Source organism: Schistocerca piceifrons, chromosome 1, assembly GCF_021461385.2.
Source record: "Schistocerca piceifrons isolate TAMUIC-IGC-003096 chromosome 1, iqSchPice1.1, whole genome shotgun sequence".
NCBI lineage: Eukaryota > Metazoa > Arthropoda > Insecta > Orthoptera > Acrididae > Schistocerca > Schistocerca piceifrons.
Genome location: NC_060138.1, coordinates 774,514,723 through 774,534,045, shown reverse-complemented (window position 1 = coordinate 774,534,045; position 19,323 = coordinate 774,514,723). Strand labels below are relative to the sequence as shown.

Below are 19,323 nucleotides of genomic sequence, written 5' to 3'. Positions count from 1 at the left end.
ATTAAATGAAGTATCTAGGCCGGATATGTGATTAATGCAGCACCTTATTTACCTAAAGCACAACTGACAGTTTTGAAGACTTTTGAAAGAGCATTGTTTATTAGGAGTGAAACTGAGTTATCAAGTTTCGCCAATACTTTCAAGCACATGCGAAGGAGAGCAAGTGGAAGACGGTCCATCTATCGTGTTTTGCATAAAGATTGAAACTATATTTCTATTTAGTTTATAGACTTCCTTTTAACGCAACTGTAAGGTATTTAGCTGTGTTAATTGTTAAATAATAAATAAATATATAAAAACACAGTATCGGACGGGTTACGGAAAGTATCGATATATATCGAATGACATAAGTAATCGATAGCGAATTATGTTGACAGCTTCACAATATTTACAGTGATCACGTTGTTTATGTTTGTGAAAATTAGCTGTTCCTCACATTGATAATAGGATTTCATATCTGTCCTGACGTTAAGAGTGGTTCATATAAACACAGTGCGAAACTAGACGGTTGACTTCTTAATTAATAATGTGTAGTTAAGTGTACAATTTGTTAGCATGTGTGACATACATTTTCCTAAATGAAAACAGTGTGTAAAGAGCAGCTGTACAGTATAAAGATACACGATTTCGCAAACATAACAGCGGTGTGTAGAATATTCCAAGTCATTTTCCGAAAAGAAACGTACTTTACGTGTTCTCGTTTCTTTACAATAGATTATATTTTGCTTCCACATTAGTGAAAATGGCAGATAATACGGAACAAAATTCGGAGTTATACGCTGCGAGTGAAGATGCAAGCTCACTGTGTGATGAAGATCGTGTGAGGAAACTGTTTCAGGCTTGCGATGGTGATGGAGACGGCTACATTGACAGGTGAGTGCCATATTGCAAAAAAAATAATTTCTAACTTCGCAGCACACAGTGAAACATAGCTGTTCCTATAAGGGCATGGTTTTTGCAGTTGTGGTCTTTTCATGTTTACTTCTGTTAGTAGAGAATCTACATTTAGCACCGCCGTAAATGGTTCAATAATACTAATGGTAGGGCTTGTTGGTACATAAGCAGTAGTGCCAGAAAGAAACATTCTGTTATTAATGCGGTCCCTTCTACATTTGTCCTACAAACGATGTTCAGTTTCTTCTTGTCTGAATCAAGTACCTGTGTCCAACTGTCAGTTGCTTTATCTTCTCGGAAATATGAAGCTGTAAAATGCATGAGTGCAAAATTGGTTTTGCAGTCACCTCTAGCAACATTTGCAAGAGTTTTGTCTTGTATTGTAATGTCTGCTGATAATCTGTTTGTTTTAGAAAATATTAATAGTGCTAGATTGGTTGGAGTATTATATATCAGAAGAATGTGTTTTAGCCATACTTAAGCATTCAATGTTCCATTACTGATCAACACTATTTTACACAATTCTGTTAAAATTGGACGTATATAATTTATTTGTGCTGAAGTTATGCTAACATGTGCAAAATAAAGGTTGTAGAATATGAGTGTTGTATCTCAATGCCAAAGCTGAACTTTGCATTGCCAGTAGTTATGTACAATTTTATTCCAATTGGAAATACTATTAATGATATGTACATAGAATCTGACAGTGTTGTTCAGCATGTTTCATTTTCAGTATACTTCCAGCAGAAATGAAAAACAGTTTGATAAACCCCAAGTATTCAAATCCAAGTTGAAAGTTTTTCTTGTAGCATGCACCTGGTTTGTACAGGAGTGCCTTTGTAGCATTTCAGAACTCTTCTCTCTGTGTTACCTATTTGCATAATCTAAAACAGTTTTTACATTAATTCTTTTCTTTATAAATCCTGTAATCAGCATTTTGAAACTATGTCCTGATATGTTCATGACAAAGTAGCTTTGGCTTGGGGCTATATGATCCCATGGAACCTGATACATAAATAATAATGCAATGGAAATTGAAATATCTAATAATATTCCTTTATAACAACAAAAAACAGGTATGCATGAATGCAGAACAACAAACAGTGCTAAAATCCAATTACAAACAAAAAACATATAATTCTGTGTATCTTTTCTACAGCCATCAAAATAATTGGTTTGATTTTTAAATCTTAAGTAAATCTGTCCTCAACCTGAACATTAGTTTGAACACCGCAGTGCTTTCCTAGACAAGGTCATATTCAAGGGTGTACCTGGCAAGGGGCAGGGGACCCAATTCCACACATTTAGTACATAAAAATGGTTGATGATAGAGAAAATCATATAACCAACCTTGATTAGACCCCATATGTTTATAAATGTGTTGTGCAATGTTCTGTTGGAAACCACGCCATAACACCATAAAAAAGCAGTGAAGATCATCTGCAATACTATCATCTGACTCTGCCATTTATAATAAAATTTTACATTATTTTGGAGCTTTTTGAGCACAGTAATTTAATGTGGGTACATTTGTTTGTCAGGTTGTACTAGCAGTCTTATGGCTTGAAGCAAGTCTGTTGCCATAATTATGATCTTTGGTAGCAGTCTTCAAAAGTGTTAATAGCACATTCAGTGAAAAATCTATATTTATTTAATTTACATTCTGTTTGATATATTTTCTTATTTTTTGGGTAAATATGTTGACATATATTCATCTCCTTATGATGTCCACATAACATGCACATAAAATGGTTATTTGCCATGTACCACTCAATACAATTTCAATAAAGATCTAAAGTTTTACCTCCACTAAATTCCAAATTAATAGTTGTGCTGAGAAAATAATTTGCAGATTTTACTATGTAGTGGTAAAAAGAAACTTGACATAAACATTGTCAGTTAATTCTAAGTTTCTCTGTTATATACATTTGTGTGTGTTAATGTGTCCAGCATTAATGATGGAAGCTAATGCTGTGTTTTGAAACAACTGGAGAAGTGGAAGAACTGCTTGTAATGTTAGAGATAAACAATTTTGAAGGCACTGGAAGATGGTGCAGCCGTGTTAATAATATAATGATTGGATAACATAGTATGCAAGAGGCTCATACACTACTGTCCTTTGTGTGCTGCAGCAATAAATGAATGATAATGGTGATACATAAACAATAGCTGTATTCTGCTGGGAGCTCATGAGATTTCTGCTTGCATGTGTGCTACTTAGAGGCTAACAGGTGTGCTAACACATAAACGATAAAATGACGGAAAATTTTAATTTTCTTCCAAGTTATCAAAAAAAAAAGCCCTCATCAACCTGAAGATGTACTGGAACACCAAAATACTATTGGAAGCGGTATTGCATTCCTATCCTCTTGTCATTGGACGGACTGACCAAGCCAGACACCCAGCTTTGCAGTGTTTTTTTTTCCAGTAACAAATTATTGCCAGAAATGAATTAAACAAAAGTGACAGAAACAAATTTGAGGGACCGACAGAATTGTTCCCCAGACCTTTGGGTTTGTAGTCCTGCACGTAACCCAGTCAACGACTGAACTGCACCATTGTGATGTGGTTCTGCGAATTGTTACATCTAGCTTCGTTGTGTGGAATTCTGCAGTGGCACATGTAACAGGTGTAAAAAGTACATAGGAAAACAGACACTATATGATGACGTTATCAATGTGAACACACACGTGTGAAAGAATGTGCTATTATCAACTCTTCGGGTTGTTTTTCCCAACGGTAACGGCGACAGACAAATTCAAAATTTCGTGATGTTTTCTGTGTGTACGCACCACTCAGAACATCGTTAAGGGGACTGTTTATTTAGATTTCGTGTTTAATATTTTCTGCATTCGTTTTTTAGTTTGAGGTTGGCGGACATAGTGACTTATTATAGTCGTCTAAGATGGACGACAGTCTCGGAATGGCCAAGCATCGCTACGGAAATAGGAAAGTATGTCCATTTCCAAGAATATATCATGGCGTTTTCTACATGTGATTTGGGGTTGTAACAGAAAGCTTTAATTGCAATGGCCGGACGTAGATTTATGGTGCAGGTGCCCAGAGTTTGTTTTGTAGTTGTCCTAAAATTATTTTCGGCGAATCAAAAGTATAGGTTAAAGGAAAAGGCCTTTGTCTAGTCTGACCTTTGACTCCATCATTAATGACCTTGTCGTCGGAGAGACATTGCACCATAATGTAAGAAATGAAAAAGAAATTGTTCAAACCTCCCACCTCGATATCGCCATAGGAACTCGTCAGTGATGAAATATATAATTCGTGGAAGTGATAAAGGCCTTCACTAATTAAGTAAATGACTTTTATTGGGTTTACGACAGTGGTTGCTAGAACTGTTGGCAGCAGGTATAGTTTCAAAAGAAATGGGAGCTTTATTATAAATGTTGTGACCCAAGATAGTTTCGAAACCACAGGTGCTGTCTCAGGTGTATGGACGTTCAATGTGAAACTGTGTGACGATTTATGCATCGTTTCTGTAAGGATTAGGCAGATACGTTTTTCGCAGAGCACCATTTTACAAAATTTATAGTTGTTTTTCACAAGCAATGGTGTACACTGACCTACGAGGCAGATACACACCAAAAGAAATGTTTAACGCAGGACTCCCCAAATTGTTGAAAATCAGTATCTCGTAGTCTGGCCGACGATTGCGTATCATGAGAGCATGAGAGGCAGGGTGAAGAGAAAGTGGATAGCCACTTTTTTTAGGCGTTCACGCGTTCTCTTAGCTTTCGGGAACGAGGCCGCCAGTGATCGTTTCCATGCGACCTTCACAAACGTCCTATTCTTCTCAACGAGCGAGACAGTACAGCATTAGATATCAGGCTTGTGTCCTGCATAATTTTATATCAGGCTCAAATTATAGCTCCTCCTGTCGCATTTACATTTTGCGATTCTTTCTCCAAACGTTGTAGGTGAATCGATGATGGTTCTTTTAGTGAGGCGTTACTAATTACTATTAACGTCTGTGTCAAAACGAAGCAAGTGTTGTGAGCGAATTCACAGCAGTGATCAGTTTATCCCCACAATTGTGTTTCTAGGCAACCAGTGGTCCTGTTGATAATGCTTGACATTTTTCCAATTGCGGGGACAATCTAGATTAATATGAAAACAGAAGTAAAAAACTTCAAACTGCTACAATCGCTTTTGTAGATCATTACTGGTTTCGGCAAACTATGTTGCCATGTTCTGATCTGTAAAGCATAGACCGAGTTGTGAGCACAATATGGTTATACAAATCAGGTGGGACACACATCTTCATAACTCTTTTTTCTAAGTACGGATATACAGGGTGATTAAAAACAAAGTTTACAAGCTGATGGTACATCGGCCAGACAATAAGTATCAGTAATCACATAGGAACCGGGGGTCGCAAACACCACGAGAGGGCCTGCGGTCACAAGACCGAAGTCTTACAGCGAGTGTCCTATTCACTGATGAGACTGCGTTCTCACCCGAGACTGTGATGAACGTTCACAACCTGCATACGTGGGCCGATGTGAACCCACATGCTACGCGTACGCACGCCTCACAACGCAAATTTACCCTCAGAGTGTGGCCTGGCATCGTCAGAGCCTTTTTAATTGGACCGTATATTCTACCGGACCGACTTGATGGCCGCACGTGTCTCGTATTCTTGCGAGAGGATTCTGGGAGGACATGTTGAATGATGTTCCCTTGTCTATTCATCGCCGCATTCGATTTCAGCATGACGGAGCCCCCGCGTATTTCAGCAGCACACCTGCAGTCGAAGTTCCTCGCCAGCCACAGTGGGCCAGTCGCACAGTGGATTTTTTCATGCGAGGGCCTTGTGTATTAAACACCTGCTGCTTCGCCTAAAGGCCCGTCCACACGTTACGATCTGTCTGCGCAAATGTCTGCGCACATCACATCTGCGCAGACAGATCGTTGCGTGTGGACAGAAGATTTGCACCAACCTGAGGTGTGTGCAAACCTGGAAGTTGGAGTTGGAGGTTTGAGCGAAACCTCTCAAATCTGTGGGTTCAAACCACATCTGCGCAGACAAGTTGGAGCGTGTGGACAGGAGATCGCCGCAAATCTGGCGCGAAACAGCTGTTTGCTCAGTCTAGTGTTTGCGTGCACAGGGCATTAAATTGGCTGATACTCGCCAGTGTTCTCAAGAGTTTGTAAGTGAATTCATTGAAATGTGTAGAAACCACCCATGTTTGTGGAAGATTAAAAGTAAAGAATATAGTGACCGAGACAAAAAGACTGCAGCACACAATGCTCTAATTGAGTTATCCAAAGTTCAGAAATCTAGAGCTGGTGTAGGAGTAGATCAAGTATACCAGCCAACGTTATGGTATTTTGATCTGCTTGGCTTTCTTAGTGATCAAGAAACGCCAAGACCAAGCAGGAGTACAATTGAAGATGAAATTGGAGTGTCAATGTTACCGCCAGCCGTTCATGAGGAGAAATTGCCCTTCTTATACAAGTATTTTTTCTCATAATATGAAGGGTTACAAGCTTTAAGAGATAATTATAAGTTTCGACATCCATCCGCAAATAATTTCGCCAGTCGTTAGGTTCGTCCTGCAACTCTCTCAGTAAATTTACGTGAGAAAACTGCTTTCGCTTTAGCAGCCACTGTCTACACCATTTTGCCCGCTTTCTCTGTTTCCTGCGGTTGGTCTGAATGTTTTTTGCAACACAAGTTGCGAACACAGACCACAACAGAACTTCCTCCATTTCTATATTTCAAAATAACTGAATTAAATGTTTGACGTTTACGGGGAGCGTAGTCGCTTGCCACTGATATTTCTTTTCTACACCGACAGATGGCGGGCGAGTAGTAGATTGGGGTTTGTGTCGTGTGAACACACCACATTTGCAGCGATCTTTTGCATGTACAGACATCTGCACCGATGTCTACGCAGACAGATCGTTGCGTGTGGGCCGGGCTTAAGGACTTAGTGGGTAGTATTGTTCCTGCAGCAGGATATCTTCTAGGAGTTACATCAGTATCTTTGAGGGTCGGTTGTATAAACATCGTTGACTGCAGATCAAATTTGGCATTAGATCAGAAAGTGAACGATGTTCTGGAGTCGGCTCTATTGTATAACGCTAAACTTCGATTCCCTGAAGTAGGTTTAGGTTTGATTTTAGGTAGCACATAACATGCTTGGCAACATGGCTAAAGTCAGCTATCGATTCGATTATTGCGCTTCGACCGCAGATATTTATCGTACATCGTAGATACGCAATCAAAAAAGGAGCGATCGTCAAGCGTTTCTCAATACGAGAAAGATTTGCTGCTGGAAATTGTGTTGGACCAGAATAAAGATATAACTGAGTGAAATAAAGTTACTGTGATGAATAACGTAAAGGCATGGAGAGAAGTTGCTGTTGACTGTAATTCTTTCGTTAGTCCGATACCTTACGGACAACTCTGCAAGCTGTTGCTATATCTGATTTAAACAGATTACCATCCACTGTTTGAAAGATTCCTGTGGCGTAATCTTAAGGTTAACAGCAACATGCACAATGCAGTCAGTGGTTGGTTTCTCTGATTGGTTCATCAGATAGTCTGTGAGCCTTAAATCCAACTACTCTACGGTACTTTCCTCCAAACGAAACCTCAGCTTAAATCACTTGTTATTTAAATCCAAGTGTGGATTCACCCTATCACGGAACGTGCGGGCAGCTCGTTGGATCTCGTCATCGTCGTCCTCTGTGGACACATCTGAATGCTCATATATTTGTAAAGGAAACGATGTAATTCACATCACATAGGGTTACTGCACGCAGAATTTTCTCCAACAGTGGTCCAGAACGCTCGGAAAATGGAGAATATGGTATGGCTTTAGTGGTATGGAATGGCATTGTGAAGCTGTTACAGTTATCTTTACGACCGATAATGTAGAGAAAGTAATAACAAATGGAAAGAAAATCAAGAATTGACATGGACTGGAACATGCGGTCTTCTGCACGGCAGTACACAACGTGACCTCTGAGCTACCAAAATGTGTGAAACATATTTGGTTAGTGTATTTCAACCCACTTGCTGTCCGTCCCCGGTAGCTGAGTGGTCACCGTGACAGACTCTCAACCCAAAGGGCCCGGGTTCGATTCCCGGCTGGGTCGGAGATTTTCTCCGCTCAGGGACTGGGTGTTGTGTTGTCCTAATCATCATCATTTCATCCCCATGGACGCGCAGGTCGCCGAAGTGGCGTCAAATCGAAAGACCTGCACCAGGCGAACGGTCTACCCGACGGGAGGCCCTAGCCACACGACATTTCAACACACTTGCTTATGTACCCTTTATCAACACATGTGGAATTGTCATAGCAGCTTAAGGACGTGTTCGGTAGTCAACAATTTAATACGAATTGCATAGCTACTTCTACTCGAGCCGAAAGAGGACGTATGTAAGTGATGTTGAATCGTTGTTGGCTCTGTCAAAATTCACATACTTGGCTGTTCACTGCAAATATTTCGAATTTTCCGTTCATACCCTACTGCTAAGTGTTTATAAAATACCTTTGAACTATTCACATAAATTACGAGTTGTCTCCCAAGAGCTGTTACGAGACTGATCGTTAATTGCACACTGTAGCCGATACTTTCCTCAAGAGGGGATGTAATCAGTGCTTAACTTCTAAACTTTTAGGTGCCGGAACGCGCCCCCTTCTGCCCTTCCCCCCCCCCCCCCCCCCCTCCCCGCCACCGAGTGAGACTGAAATTCAGGTTTTTAAACCATAATATCTTATAATAGAAAACATAACACCACAAGGTTCCAATATAAGCAACAGCTGCCACCGCCTGCCGCGGTACCATTGTCACTTTGCTCCATCGTTCAGCTTAATAAAACTTTGGAATGATACTCAACTTATCTTGGGTATACTGTACCTGCATACACACACACAACAGACACCTCCTGCCCGTCACATCACGTTGGCGAACCATTGTCATGTTCGCATGTGCTGCAGCGGCAAATTATACTTACGTTGTGATTTAATACACGTGTACTATTTCAAATCTACGGTGCTGGGAGGTGCCGGAACGCGTTCCGGCCAAAATTAAGCCTGGATGTAATGGATTTTGGTCCAAAAAATCCAAAAAATCTATTTTACAAAAATATTATTTTGTTGTTCTACACTGTTTAAACTACGTTGTGTGCGAATTTTATCTTGATAGCAGCTTTAGAAATGCCTTTAAATTGTTAAACTGATTAACTCTGCACTGGCGACCACTCCCACCTTTTCCGACATTTTGGAAACTGCTTGCTTCAGCGGAATTTTTGTCAGTGTGAAGGCTATTTTCTTTCGATATCTTTAGCTGACATCTATATCTCTGGCTGACACACACATATATATATATATATATATATATATATATATATCTTTGCTTGAAAACTTTCTTGCATGTGGTTTATTTACACTAACACACATTAGTAGGTGGAAGGTTGAATTCACAAACCTTTACGTGAAAGTCAAGATTTATGCATAATGGGTGGTGGAAAAACTGTGTTTAGGAAACGGAGGTTTCATGGAAATCGGTTTATCAACAAAAAAGAGGAAGTAGCTCGAAATGAAGAACACAAGCTCTCAGCTTAAGCATCGAAACTTTGAACAGGAGAACTGTACGGGTGCGTGAACGATGTTGATATGGATGCCACTGGATTCAGACTTTTTGGTTAAGAGGTTCTCTGCCAGGCGATAAAGTTGTCATGTTCATGTGTTAGCTGTAAAAATACGGAATGCGTGATTGTTGTTGAAGAAAGAAAATTGGAAATAGCTTGTAATTTTAAATTAATTTGTAATTCGCGTTGCTATGAATATTCATTTTCCTTATCCAAAAAAACTAACACTGGTGCCTATGAAAGCAATTTTAGGTTAGCATATGCCCTGAGATCTCTTGGACAGGGCAGGTAAGGAGGCAATTTATTGTGTGGGTTTGTGAACATGCCTCCACCTTGTGCAAGGTTTGAAAAAATGAATAGTGGAATGTCTGATGCTGTATGCGATACTGCCAAAGTTACTGTGAAGAAAGCAGTGGAGGAACGGTTGGACCTAAACCAAAAAGGAATAGATCTTGGGGTAGGTATTCATGACAGTGAATCTCCTACAAATGTTACTGGCCTGTGTGTGTTTGCAGATGGGACCTGGATGGAAAGGGGTCACACATCTCTATATGGAGTTGCATTTGTTATTGGTATTGACTCAGCTAAAGTTTTAGATGTAGAAATGATATCTAAATACTGTCACCAGCGTGCAACAAGGAATATGCCCAACAATGAAGATAGTGAGAAACTGTGTCAAGAAAAGCATGCAGTAGCATGCTGTAAAAATTATAGTGGCTCAAGTGGGGGCATGAAGGCTGCTGTAGTTGTGAGGATGTTATCCAGATCTGAGGGCCAGTATGATGTTAAATACACTAAATACCTTAGTAATGGGGACTCCTCTTTGTTCAAAGCTGTAACAGATAAAAATCCGTACAATACAACAATAGAAAGTTGGAATGTGTTGGATACATCCAAAAGATGCTTGGTGGTAGCCTTCGTCACCTGCTGAAAAAGAAGAACTATGAAGTACTTGAGAATGGAAAACCACTAGGAGGAAAAGGCAGGCTTACTCTGAAAGAAAGTGATTCTGTTCAGTTATTTTATGGGAGAGCTATAAGGAAAAACACAATTTAGAGGGAATGAGGCGTGCTGTGTGGGCAGTTTTTTTTCCATAAACTATCCAGTGACCAAACACCAGTGCACAATCTGTATCCGAAAGACGATTGGTTTAAGTTCAGCAACAGAAATGAGACGTATTCACATAAACTCTCATTACCAGAACCTGTTATGAATGCAGTTACGCCCGTATTCTGGTCTCTTGCAAACCCTGATTAATTGAGGAAGTGTCGTCAAGCAGAGAGACAAAATGCAAATGAAAGCCACAGTAATTTAATTTGGATTAGATGCTCAAAAAGGACATTCTGTGCACTTGAGGTACTCAAAATACGTGTCTATGATGCAGTTTTATGTTATAATAACGGAAATAATAGAAGAATTGAAGTGCTGATGAGAGTTGGTATTGATGCTGCTGTGTTTACAACAAAAGCATTTTACACCGTCGACGAGAGCAGGGTCAAGAAATCTAACAAACCAGTGTTTTACCTGCAAATACAGGCCAGGGAGAAGAGAGAAAAGAAACCTGGAGGATGAGGGGTATCAGTATAGAGGATTTTAAAATTGAGGTAAGTTTATTACATGTAGAAGTATGAGAAGAAAATCTTTGAATCCCATTTTATCTGTTTTACATTTTTTACGTTATTATACGCCTTTTCTCAAAAAGCATATGCGCTAATACTATGAAATTTTCAGGAAATGCGTGTTGCTGTCTGATTTTTAGATGGTCGTATGTGGAAAAACTTAATTTTGAATGTCCAAAATTAAAAACTCTGTTAATGATACAGTTTGTACCATAAATTAATAACTGTAGTTCAGTGGTCTTATAACGTTCTCAGGACACCACAATAAAATTTTCAGATTAATTGCATGATAAAAATTTGAGTTATGGCTTTTTATAAAAAGACAATAAAAAATTAAAAATACAAATTTGGCAAAATATTAATCCTGGATATTTTATTATATTTTTCCGTTTTGCTTAACACATGCGAAATTTTAGAGTTGTACATTAATAAATACGGCTGTAATGATTTTTTAAATAAATATTTACATTTTCCGTTGCATGCCCCCTTAACCTAACCTTGCAGAGCGAAAAAAGTATTTTGAGCATCAGCGGTGTGGGAATGGCACAGTCACATATTTACTTGCCATTTATTTTGTTGATAACAACTTTTTTTATTATTTCAGTTGGTATCTGCTGAAAACAAAAGTGATGAATTTTTGTGCCACTACACTTATAAACTGACGATTAGAACGGAACCTGACTGTGAACCGCGAATTTCCGCCAGTCAAATATTACCCGACCTCACGGCTATATGATCTAGGATTAACGTTTGTACAACGTAGGTCTCCAGGTTAAGTTTGACCTAAGGCAATTTTCTGTCTTAACCTAAGGATAAATCCTTTATAAAATCGGCCTTGAGAGTGTGCGCGGTTCAATGCAGCGTCGGTCAGGCGTGTCTCGATGCATCTGAACAAAACTCTTGAGCGTCTCCTGTAGTGGGCGTCCATTTGTAGCATGTGACTAAATAATTACAACGCCATTTAGTAGCCCCGGGTGGCATTTGTGACCCCCGGTTACTATGTGATTACTGGTCCTTGTTGTATACCCGATGTGTCGTGTCAGTTTGCAAAAATTTTTTTTTAATCACCTGTATGGGGTAACTTATGCATGGGGTAACTTATGCACTACACTTCAAAGAATCTCCTCCATGTGCACAATATGTCGTGTCACATTGTGAAAAAGACATTTCAAGAACATAAAAAAATGGCTCGAGCACTATGGGACTTACCATCGGAGGTCATCAGTCCCCTAGAACTTAGAACTACTTAAACCTAACTAACCTAAGGACATCACACACATCCATGCCCGAGGCAGAATTCGAACCTGCGACCGTAGCGGTCGCCCGGTTCCAGACTGAAGCGCCTAGAACCGCTCGGCCACACCGGCCGGCAAGAACATAAAAGGCGTAGTACTTCTTGTATCGTTAAATTGTATAATTGTATTATAAACAGTTTTATGGATCTGTATTTGTGCTTTGCTTTAGACGATACGATGTATTCCTGTTCGTTACTACTTCAGCGCCACCTGGTGTTTGATCATGATATTTGTAATGTTTACTGTCGAATCTCAGTCTTCATTCAACTGTTAAGCGAACATGAGCATGTGTACTCTGTACAGAATGCTAGATATTTTGACGTATAGTGCGTAAGTTATATAAACACAGTGTGCTTGTATGATATTGTATGTTAACCGGGGGCTTAGAAACGACGAAGAGGCTTCGTCCCCGCCTCAGCCGCAGTGGTCCACAACCCCACGACGACTACCGCAGTCCACTTCACCCCTTCACCGCCCCAGACCGAACCCAGGGTTATTGTGCGGTTCGGCCCCCGGTGGACCCCCCCCCCCCCCCCTCCTCCCCGGGAACGTCACACACACCAGACGAGTGTAACCCCTATGTTTGTGTGATAGAGTGATGGTTGTGTACGCGTACGTGGAGAACTTGTTTGCGCAGCAATCGTCGACATAGTGTAGCTGAGGTGGAATTAGGGGAACCAGCCCGCATTCGCCGAGGCTGATGGTATACCGCCTAAAAACCATCCACAGACTGGCCAGCTCACCGGACCTCGACCAAAGTTCTCAACCCAGTTAAAAAAAATGGCTCTGAGCACTATGGGACTTAACATCTATGGTCATCAGTCCCCTAGAACTTAGAACTACTTAAACCTAACTAACCTAAGGACATCACACAACACCCAGCCATCACGAGGCAGAGAAAATCCCTGACCCCGCCGGGAATCGAACCCGGGCGTGGGAAGCGAGAACGCTACCGCACGACCACGAGATGCGGGCCCTCAACCCAGTCTGCTTACTTCTTGGTCTATGCTTTACAGATCCGAAAACGGCAAGTCGGTTTGATGACGCCGGTAATCTAAATAAATGCTCTACAAACGCGATCGTGGCTGAAGTTTTCTACTTTTGTTTTCAGATCATGTTGATATTTCACTTTTACTCTTCAGCTAGATGAATATCTTGCGTAGGAAAACGTGTAGCTCCCAAAAACACGCTTCCAGAAGCTTTTGCACTTCTTTTCCCAAAGGCAGGCCTGCCATCTTCCGTCGTAAGAAAACCGAAGCTACAGCTTTAACACCAGGACCGCGGAGAGTGTGCCCCCTCCCCCCCCCCCCCCCCCCCACGTAGACAAACCAGATATCCCTGGTATGTACATCAAGCCATCACAAGGATGGCACACGAGAGCGTTCCTTTCAGTAAGCATAAATGCAATGCAGTTATAGTGGATTGAAAGCTACTTGGAAGAGGTGAACAGTAATACCTAATCGATGCCCAGAAAGGCATGAAATTACGGTAGCGGGTGAATAGCGGTCTAATTTTACTGGATGGTCGACAGCCCCCATAGTGATGACCGAGCGAGTTGCATGAAGCAAGATTCACATACCTTATTAAGCAGCCAGATTCAGATTTACTGTGGTTCCTTTAAATCACCGCACTGGAATGCCAATACGGATCTTCCAGTGAGATCGCGATCAATTTCTTCTCTGCCACTGTCCAACTAAGCCAGACCCCACTAATTGTCATTCAGACATTTTTTCTCATGTCGATGAGAGAAATAGATGGCTGTCGAAATTTTGAGTTTTTTCTCAGATTTTACGCGGCAATAGATCCAGAGGAAGGCGCCGGCGACGGTGACCTAAACGTCGGTTTTATTCTCTGTCAGCTATTTTACAATATAACGCGGCGCTATATGCAGAGAATTTTTATATTAAAAAACGAAAGTGATTTATTGAAGGATATAATCGCCTCGAGAAACTTATTTTCAAACAGAATATTAGAACATATAACGACTAATAATAGTGTGGAGCATTCTTTGCCGTATTCGCAGTGGGCTACAAAGTATATAATGCGTAGATGCAGACATTATTTCGTAATGTCAGCGTTGTCGCTTTAATAGGACGGTATATGAATTGTTACACTAAAATGATTGCTGCTTTGATGTCCTTTACTAGCCTGCTAGCCCGTTAGATTCGATTGCCTTCTCTTGGCCTCATTTCTGATTTGTAACTGCCGTGGTTGCCACACGTAAAGGACCTGAAGGCAAGGAAACAGAAAGCACGTAATATCGTACAGTGCGTTAGCCACAGGTATTGGGGAGCGGACAGGACGCGTCTGCTCCAGTTTTAAAGGCCTTTCATGAGATCGCGGTAGGACTGTAGGTGCACAGTGTACGGGTCAACGAGATCATTGAGCTATCCACCCTGTGGGTATCAGGCAGGCTCTGCGCTAAGGCTGGCGAACTGCCACTTACCATCCGGCGGCAACTTCTCCTGGTGCGTCTAAGATCCTCGCTGTTCTCAGTTCACCAACATTTCGTACTGTTCCTCGTCCAGCTACGGAATACCTTTTATCGAATCGTCCACGAGCAACAGGGCCGTTTGGGAGCCGTGTGAACTATGCCTTGGAATCACTTGGCGTGGGAAAAGTACAAAGCCAAACGCAGAGTTGGAACCGACTGTTACCGCCTACAGGGGCCCAGAGAAATTTTAAATTTAGTGTCGTACAGGGGAAACTGGATTTCAGCATCTGTTTTTTAATACAATATTTTGCGACCTTATAACTGAGCACCACAACTATATAACTGTATTCACGGATGGGTCTGAACAGCGGGAGTCCATTGGCTGCTGTGTTGTGTTCCCTAAACGCGCTCTCAAGATCCAGTTATCTTGAGAATTGACTGTGTTTGATGCAGAATAAAAATGCTGATGTAGCAGACAAGGTGGCTTGTCGCGATAATCACATAGTTCAGTATGCCTTCCCCCTACATTTTATCACCTCACTGTCGAGGTACAGAGCCATACGTAGATGGCAAGAAGAATGGATGGCAGCGACAGCCATTAAGTTGCCCCTAGTAAAGTCAACATTTTAGCCATGGCGTGCCTTCTTCCGGCCACACAGTAGGCCTTCTCGCTCGTATTCGCGTAGAACACAACCGTATGACGCGTAGCTTCTTGCACCGGCGAGAGGACCGTCCAGTGTTCGGTGTCTGTGGCGCACGGATTACAGTACGCCACATTTTAGTAGACGGTGTTTTATATTCAGACAAGAGGGCGGCATCTAATTTACCGACAGTTTTAGCGTCTGTTTTAACAGAAAATCAAACGCATGTGATACGACTTTTAAGGTTATGTGAAAAGTCCGACTTGTTCCCTAATATTTTTCGAAGAAATGTTTAATTTGCTATCAGCGTGACTGGGCCCAGTCACATATTTCTGTGCACAGTATTTATTTTAGCTTTCTTTGTGGCAGTTTAATAAAATCTGATCATACTTACGCTGTGTCACAGGTTGTGACTGGGAGATTGTGTGGTTGTGCGGGTGACGGAGAGTAAGGTTGGGAGAGAGGAGAGAGTGAGAGTTGTTTTGTATAACACACACACACACACACACACACACACACACACACACACACACACACACACACTCACTCACTCACTCGAACGCCTTCTACATAATCGGGACAGGCTTCGCTAACCAGTTACCCTGTGCTGAAGCACGAGTTCGGAACGTAGGGCTCTGCTTTCGGGACGTACGCTCCTGTAGACTATCTATTCGTCGACTGTGAAGGTCTTGCCGCAACGTGCCGCATTCCAGGCTGGTTACATACCATAGACTTAGGACGCGAACGTGTAGTTGTCAGAGCTTTTAGTCAGTCAGCAGTGAATGTGAAACCGGAAAGTGTTCATTCGAAATGGTTTTGTAATTTCAAGTTGGGTTTCAGAGTTCGTTACTCCTCCCCAGTGATTGCATTTGGGGATTATTCTCCCTGATGGCTATCGTCTTTCGTCCGTTCAACGAAGTCAAACCTGAAAATAAATCATCTCGAAGGTAAAATTGTTTGTGGACTTTTTGGAACAGACACAGCAAAAAATAGTTTCGTGCTCGGAAAATGACTGGAGAGGACACTTTCTGTATCTGTCATCACATGAGATGCACTTCAGAGACGGCCGGAGCGGCCGAGCGGTTCTAGGCGCTACAGTCTGGAACCGCGCGATCGCTACGGTCGCAGGTTCGAATCCTGCCTCGGCCATGGATGTGTGTGATGTCCTTGGGTTAGTTCGGTTTAAGTAGTTCTCTAAGTTCTAGGGGACTGATGACCTCAGCAATTAAGTCCCATAGTGCTCAGAGCCATTTGAACCATTTTTTGCACTTCAGAACGATTGAAGAGGGCACCTCTTGTATCCATCAGCACATGGGACGCACTTTGATGATTCGTCCAGTGGGCGTCTGTAAGAGCTGTCATATAGTTCCTCTGTCGTTGGACAGTATTTTGTCTAGGCCAGGATAATGAAGCCCAGCGTTGAAGTTCTGCTGACTGACGATTGATAGGACTGGCACATCCTGCAGGTCAGAATCAGTAACAGAAATCCTAACTAGTGAAGGAAGCAGTCAAGAGTGGGAGCCTTCCTCGTTGTCAACTCATCGCGCGTGTGCGAAAGAGACAGGTACGCTTTTTCTTCGCTACAAGAGAACGCATTACCGGTTACCACTTGAAGGTAGAATGCTTTCTAAGCTTTTCGAAGGTGCAGAAGCAACGGCCAGTGGTGCGGTAGCTTGTCTCACCACAACGACGCACCTGCTTTCAGGTACGACAAAATAAAGCTAGACATTTCCACATACACATCACAGCTAAATTCTGGCCACATGCCATGTCTTTCTCTTCCCATAAACGCTGTAAGTAGCCGTGGCATCAGAAGCGTTCATGTCTGCGTAAGAGGCGCTCATGGGCATTTCCAAATAAGTGTATCTGTTATAGATCTTCAGTAAATAGTTTAATAGTACCCGCGCACCTAAGCTTGAAGCAGAGGAGGTATGTATGAACATTTTTGTAACTAAGATCCTGCATTCTCAATTCTCCGACGTAATACTCTTATTCAGAGGGGTAATGATTGATTGCCTCTCAAGTAGACATCTCTTTGCTGCTCCATCAGCTCAAGCGAAAAACTTGCTTCAGTTGTTAGGAGAAATGAAGCCAATAATCGTAAACGGTTCTTTTGTCCTTTGGCTGCGTAGCAAACAGACAAAACGTCATTAAATCGCACTTGTGTTGACAACCCAGTTCAGGAACTGAGTAAAGGAAGGGAAGTAATAAGCCTTGATGTTTCTGTACGTATTAAATTACAAAATACTTTTGAATTATTCATTCATTCACTCATTCATTCCAGAGAGTGAGGTAAGTCCGTGTAAGTTAAATGTGTCAAGATTATTCTAACTAGATTTTTTTCTATTAGGTTATTTGCTTATAAGAATTAAGTTATGTCTACAGTCTCTCAGACAGTCTGTCCCGAGAAAATATCTGCGTGCTTTGGGGATGACAGGCAAACCAATATCTACAGCAGAACATTACGTCCCACTTGAGGACATCAGTCAGTACCGTACCAGTCCTACGATTTTACTTCACCAACACGTAACCATTGTCATCACCTCCATATTCATGATGAACCATGCAGTCGACTCCATTCAAATAGGAATTCAAAGTCATTTCTTTTCCATGGACATCCAAAATCCCTCTGACAATTCGATTTGTAGAGGAAAGCCTAAAAGATAAATTATCTGTTTGTCACTTTATTGTTTTAATTTATTTTTTATGTTATAAACGGTCAGCCTGCCAGTGTGGCCAGCGGTTCTAGGCGCTTCAGTCTGGAACCGCGCTGCTGCTACGGTCGCAGGTTCGAATCCTGCCTCGGGCATGGATGTGTGTGATGTCCTTAGGTTGGTTAGGTTTAGGTAGTTCTAAGTCTAGGGGACTGATGACCTCATATGTTCAGTCTCATAGTGTTTAGAGCCATTTGAACCATTTTTTAACCATAAACGGTCGTAGTTTTCAAACCACACTCCAACATAAGCGTAGATCAAACCTTTTGTGGATATATTTTGTCTTCCTTTCGGTAGAAGTGATCGTACCAGCCGCGTTCTTGTTCTTCCATCATTTCATTTATATTAAATATTTTTAATTTCTGTCGGTTTTGTTTCTCATTCTGTCGCTGCGGGATTATCGAGTCGTTCGTCTTAGGAATACGAGTTCCACTGTTTCATAGCTGTCTTCTCCTTTCTATTCAAAGTTCATTTCTTAAAACTATACAGCAATATAGCCAGTACCATCACTTTATAAAATTTGATATGTGCGTGTCCCTTCTTGTTTTCTAGGTAAGCATTCTGTTTGTGCTGCCACGAATCTAATGGAATTTATTTAGATTATTTCAAAAAATGGTTCAAATGGCTCTGAGCACTATGGGACTTAACATCTACGGTCATAAGTCCCCTAGAACTTAGAACTACTTAAACCTAACTTAACCTAAGGCCAGCACACAACACCCAGTCATACGAGGCAGAGAAAATCCCTGACCCCGCCGGGAATCGAACCCGGGAACCCGGGCGCGGGAAGCTTAGATTATTTATCGGATCTTAGATCTTGATCATTGGAAGTCAAACATCTTAAATAACTAAATTTGATAACGTGTTCAAATATTTTATTGTTAGTTACAAACTTTGAAAGATCCAAATATTTCCCTTTAAATACCTTTAACCTAAATTTGTGGAGTGATCTTTTAGGCTATAATTTAAAACAGAGGTAATCAGTAACCAAGAGTCTGCTAGTCTCGTTGCTTGCAAGTAAGACTGCAACATCAGCCAATAAAACTGAATTTAAAACTGTGTTCGTAATTTTAAAATGTTATGTATTGCATTGCCAGTCATCTAGA

General features: G+C 41.3%; 1 protein-coding gene across 1 annotated transcript in view; it reads left to right on the top strand.

Annotated features, from left to right (window-relative positions):
* The first annotated feature begins 378 nt into the window (after positions 1 to 378).
* The window catches only part of LOC124712492 (colorectal mutant cancer protein), a 613,504-nt gene continuing 594,559 nt past the window's right edge, over positions 379 to 19,323 (top strand). Inside the window, exon 1 of the mRNA XM_047242790.1 lies at positions 379 to 873. Coding sequence (XP_047098746.1) covers positions 743 to 873 — 131 coding nt within the window. The 5' untranslated portion in view covers positions 379 to 742. The remainder of the gene's footprint in view (positions 874 to 19,323) is intronic.